The sequence below is a fragment of the Sceloporus undulatus genome, chromosome 3 (genome assembly GCF_019175285.1).
Source record: "Sceloporus undulatus isolate JIND9_A2432 ecotype Alabama chromosome 3, SceUnd_v1.1, whole genome shotgun sequence".
Classification (NCBI taxonomy): Eukaryota; Metazoa; Chordata; class Lepidosauria; order Squamata; family Phrynosomatidae; genus Sceloporus; species Sceloporus undulatus.
In genome coordinates, this window is record NC_056524.1 from 64,093,869 (window position 1) to 64,099,897 (window position 6,029).

At 35.1% G+C, this 6,029-nt stretch overlaps 1 protein-coding gene across 3 annotated transcripts in view; it reads left to right on the forward strand.

Annotated features, from left to right (window-relative positions):
- BACH1 (BTB domain and CNC homolog 1) overlaps positions 1-5,485 on the forward strand; it is a 45,987-nt gene extending 40,502 nt beyond the window's left edge. For all 3 annotated transcript variants that reach the window (XM_042457552.1, XM_042457554.1, XM_042457553.1), the window contains exon 5: positions 2,164-5,485. In XM_042457552.1, the coding sequence (XP_042313486.1) occupies positions 2,164-2,625 (462 nt within the window). In that variant the 3' untranslated portion in view covers positions 2,626-5,485. The remainder of the gene's footprint in view (positions 1-2,163) is intronic.
- Positions 5,486-6,029: the final 544 nt, after the last annotated feature.

Consider the following 6,029-nt stretch of genomic DNA (forward strand, 5'->3'; position numbering starts at 1 on the left):
TCTGACAACACAATAAATTGCTTTGCAAGGGAATGATTTATAAGCCTGCCTAGTCCAGCATTCATTTGCTGAGTCATTTGTAGTAATGATACCATTTACTCTTGCAAGGGCTCTTCCCTCTGAGTACACATTTTCCCAGAAGCTGAAATAGATTTCTAATTCACAGTGGGAAACTAGCATTTTCTTTCTATTTTTTATTCCAACTTCTACAAAGGTTCAAATAATAAAGATATGCTGGCCCATTCCTTTAGTAGTATGCAGTAATTAGCAAATGGCATGACTACTGAAAAGAAATCCAGAACAGACAAGTTGTACAACTGATTGTAAGAATATAATTATGTTATGAGAGACAAACTGTCAGAAACATAAGTAGTTAATTGATTACAACTAGAGACTCCCTTCTCCAGAATTCCAAAATCTGAAATTCAAAAAATTCCTGGTCCCAATCAAGATACTGAACCTGGATGTAGTTTTGAAACTTAAATTGATGACTGGCTATTTTGTTCTTGTAGTTCTCTTACACTTGCTTCTCTTGTGACAGCTATAGTCCTGTGTTGATGCAGCTATTTAAAGCCATATGCAGGGAGAAATTTGAATTCTATTTTCCCCTTTCACATAACCACCTGATATCTTTTTATCAATGAGCTGTTCTTGTTGTTGTTGAGATGTGTGATACATCCTTTTCTGTGTGCTTACAGTCATGTTAGAATGGTCCCTTGTAGATTATATGATGGCTACTAGAGGTCTTTAGAATAAAACAACATAGTGCTAGAATGATGTTGACTAGCTGAGCTTATTGATGGCATATATATGTGATTGGGAGAAGTGCACTCTCTTGTAATGCTTGTGTGATTTGGACTGATCCTAGATTAGGCTCAGTGTATACCAGTTGTCTACATAGCTAATATGATGTATGCAGTAGCAATTGCTGCTACCTACCCATCCTACTTCTAGTATCTTTTCTGTATCATATGCATTAATTTACTTAATGTTGCAAATCTACATATAAGAAGGGCCAACTATAGCTACAAGGTACTCTAGACATAACATTATTCAGACATTATGAACAGCATATAAATGTGAAGGAATGTCTTTGTACAATGTCTTGTTTCTCCTCCTCCTTGCTGACTAAACTGACATAGATTTGATGACAAATTTAGACAGTAACAAAAAGTGGTAATTTATGTGTTTTTGAGGCCGTTTTTGCAGATTAGGTTGATCCTTGCCTGACCCCACCTCTGATTTCTGCTGGACCATAGTAGATGAGAAAATCTCCTAGAATCCATAGCAATGTTTTAAGATTCCAGAAATGTGTGTCTTTGTGAGAGCACTTCATCTGGCTCAATGTCATCTGCACTGACTGGCTCTTTCCTACTATCTCAGGTCCAGGACAGATCACCGAGAAACGGCAGCCTGCTGGTGCCCGTTTTTGCTCCGCAGGGATGGTGCAGCCCCCAAATGGCGCACCGTCACTGCAGAGCAAAAAAACCCAGGTATTTCCGAGTTCTTGCTGAGACACTGCAGTGTGTGGTTGCTGCGTGGTCCCTAACCCTAGTATCGGCCCTGGTACACTGCTTATTGGCAGTATGTACTGGGACACAGATTCCTTAAATACAGTCAGCCCTCCATATCCACAGAAATTTTATCCATGTATTCAACCATCCATGGCTTGAAAAACTCAAAACAAATATAAATTCCAGTAAGCAAACCTTAATTTTGCTATTTTATATAAGGGATAGTATTTTACAATGCCACTGTTTTTAATGGAATTGAGCATTCATAGATTTTGGTATCCACAGGAGGTCATGGAATCAAACCCCGGTAGATACCAAGGGCCCCACTGTACTGAGAATGGAATCTCATTACAGCACGCTTGCAGAAATGCAACCCTTTCTACTGTTGTACCTCAAAAGCACTTGAACAGTTAAATGCCCTCTTAAATTGTACTTTTAGAACCCTAGCTTCTTTTTAACACCAAACTTGTATTTGATTGTGTTTACAAAATTATATGCACCATATCATCTAATGCTGTTCATTGTTACGGTTTTCAAAACATCCGCACACATATTGTGAATTATAACTTAAATTCATTTTAAAAATAAAAACTGTCCATTCTGTATTGCAGAACTGTATTGAACTTGGATCTATTTTGTTTTCTTGCAGCAAAATGAAAAAGAGAACTTGCTGAAGGAGAAAGAGCACATCTTGTCAACACTGGTTGAGACAAAGCAGAATCTGACAGGACTTTGTCAACAAGTATGCAAGGAAGCAGCATTGAGTCATGAGCAAATACAGATTCTTGCAAAATACTCAGCCTCAGATTGCCCACTTTCATGTTTTATCCCAGAGAGGAAACAACCAGCGCCTTCTGATGCCATGCCTGCAGTGCCACTGTGTGTTGAATTATCTGCTGGTTTTTCTGTTGTATCTCCCAATGAACAGAGTTCCACCTATCAGCATATAAAAGGAGCATCTGATGCAGGATTTGATCAGGTGCAAGAATTGTGTCCAGTTCCTGTAAGAATAGCTGACAAAACATTGTGTTTGGAGCAGTGTGTGAAAAGTGGTAGTGGTATCACAGATTTTTGTCAACAAATGACTGACAAATGCACTACAGATGAATAATCTTTTTGTTCAACTCAGCCTAGCAGGATTGAAGCACTGGCCATTGAGTAGATAGGTAGAATTTTCCATAAAGTGTAGCTGTATTAATTTGTTTGTATCTATTCATCATCTTCCTTCAAACCTAAATGTATTTGTGGGCCTTTATTTTAAGGAGGATGTAAAGATATATCAAAATCAATATTGTGGTAATACCTTCATTAGGCCTTTATTACCTTTGCTACCTTTATAAAGGTAGTTTTATTATAAAATACCTTTATTAAGTTTGTAACATGCCTTATCAGAAACAAAAGGGAATTCCTGAAGCTTAGATACTTCAAGCTGCCAATGCATTAAAAAGTGAAATAACTGGAACAAACCTTTCATGTATTCAGTTCTCTTACAATTCTGGGTTAGGTGTGTTAAAAACAAATAAACGTGATAAAATCACAAAACCTTTAAAACTCTCATCCTGGAAATGTGAGGTCACTGCATTTGAGACCATGCCCATTCTTTACAGCTTTTCTGCCCTTCTGTGGTCTTACATGGTTCTGCTTAATCATGGAAATTTGTGCTTCCTGTTTCAAAATTGAAAGGCAGTTGTCATAAGGAGAATTCAAATGATCAAGTCTTCTTGAAGGATTTCAGATGTTACCCTTAATTGTGGGACCAGTTCACTTTTATTTGAAACCTAATATTTAAAGTAGATACTTTTATGGATAAACCTAACAATTCATACTCAGTTTTCAATGGCTTGTACTTCTGTTATTATTATTTTTAATAGAAATGAGCCACTGGAACTGGAATATACCATTCATATTGATTCTTCAGCAATTTTAGCTATTAAAATAAGTAAATATATGATTTTACTGTAGCCTGTTCTGCATTGTAGTAATTACAGAAAATCCATACTAACTGTTCTTAACAGAAGCTTTATCTACTGAACCTCAAACACTTTTGCTGGTTTACAAAATGTAAAAGCCAATGGAATTCTTCATTTCCTACCTCAGTACAGATATCAGTTTTATATCTGTGTTTGGAATATGATCTTTCTGTAATTATTGTTTACTTTGCAGAATTTTAGAATTATAAATTCCTATCTCCTCTAAAATGCAAAAATATTGATTAAGCTCACAATGATTTAACTTTTAAAAAGGTAAGTTTGTGTTTAGTAAATGTAATGAAACATACATGGTGAATATTTGGCCAAATACATCATCTGAACAGTACTTGTAATAGCCAGCACGTATTACAAAAACCTACACTACCTCATAGAGTGATTTCAAGATCATTCAAAGCTGCAGTGATATTCAAATACTTGTCACAAATTAGCATTACGAATTACAGTGTACAGACTTTTGACTTCATTGTGGAAGTTCCTTTCTTAGTTCATGTGGTTTCTTCTGCTTGTGTTCATTTTTCTAATGATAATGTAGGGAAGGATTCTTAATACAAATTTAGGTGGCTTTTTGTTATGTGCATTTAACAAGGGCATATAGTTCTTTTCTAGGAGTCAATGCTTTGTCTTTCCTACTGATCTATCTTGTTCTTTTAGGACAAATCAGTTTGCAGTGCCAAATTTGTTCAGGCATATAATGCAAGCATCTATACCAGGGTTGGAGAACCCATGATCCTCCATATGTTGCTGGATTCCCAATTTTCATCATCTCCAACCAGCTTGTAGGTGGTGAAGATTGATGGGCACAGTAGTTCATCAGCATCTGAAGGGCCACAGTTTCCCCACTGCTTGTGTGTACCCTGAATAGATAGTTTAATTTTATCTTGAAAGGTGTAACATTGACATAATAGCTTATGAAAATCATAGGTATCAACATTTTGCATTCTGATTATATCTTCAGGAACTGGATTTTCTGCCTATTATATGGTTGAGAGTGAGGCGGTCCTCCAGATGTTATAAGACTGCAACTCTCATCCCTCTTCATTGGCTGTTCTTATTAAATCTGATGGGAGTTATAGGACTGCAGCTCTCATCCCTCTTCATTGACTGTTCTTATTAGAGCTGATGGGAGTTGTACTTCAACAATATCTGGAGGGCAATGCATTTGCCACCTGTGTTTTGTAGACTGGCTAGTGCTAAGGTTGAAACAGTCTCATTCAGGCTTCTGTTTCACAGAGTTAAACAATAAGACATGGAAGACTGGATCACTGCCCAGGAGAATAATAAAAAGGAAGCCTGTATGGTAATTGTGCAGTTGCTTAATAAATGTATTGCCTCTGAATTGGAATCCTCATTTCAATTCACATTCTTATAGGAATTGTTAAATATGCCTAGTTTTTAGATCTGATGGTGGGGTTGTATGGGGGATTGAGGTGGCTTAATGCTCATTCAGCTACCTCTAGAGAAGTATGTACAGTGATGTTTCAGGTTGCATGTAAACACTGAAAGGCTAGATCATCAGCTTGCAAATATTATGAATGAATTGCGAACATCAATGACAATTTTAATATACAAGAATCTCAGGTAAAACTTGTGTTTTTCAATTTCAGCTAAGAACATTTGGTTTTGAACATATACAATATTTGCATTAAGGCATGTAAAAGTAGTTTTAAATATTTGGGGCAGAACATTAGAAGTCCTAACAATAAATCAGCATAAAGATTGTAAAAAAAGAGTCCCCTGAACTAATTAGAATTGATTTTATATCTTTCATAGTGCAGTGTTTTCTAATGCAATAAAAACCACTATCCTTTCTAAGAAGGTCCTCATTTTTGTAAAAGTTTGGCATTGTACAATTGATGCATACCAGTTGATTCATTTAGTACTACTAAAGCTGAACTCTGGAAATAACATTATTTATACAGTTTATATAATATATTAAAACAGCAAATATTACTGAATTGGAATAAAACATCTAAAACCATACTTGAAGTGATGTTTGTCTCATTCTTTATCATCTGAAGAAATAAACATCTTTTGTTACTGTTTGGAATTTTATTTAATTTTTTTTACTTTTATTTTTATAATACATAATACACTGAATATACCAAACAATATCAAAACTTAGTCATAAAACAAATTTATATATATATGTGTGTGTGTGTGTGTATATATATATATATATATTTACAATTGACGTCTTATATTTAACCAGTTTGTATAAGACTTTTATCAGTAAACCTCATCATCTTCACAGTATTTTTCCAGTTTCTCTCTGTATTAAACGAACAAACCTAATTTATTTTGACCCCATTATCTTAACTTTTAAAAGTTCCACATCTTTGAAAATTTAAATTTTCTTCTTACAGTATTGCAGTATTGGGGCCCAGTCCTGTTCTATTTTTGTAACATTTTTTCTTTTTTATCTAGCAGTTAATAAATCCATACTCATATCTAATACTTTTGAAAATTATTCTTTTACTGAGAGTATCTCAGAGTTCCATTTTTATGCTAGTACCAGTCTCGCGTC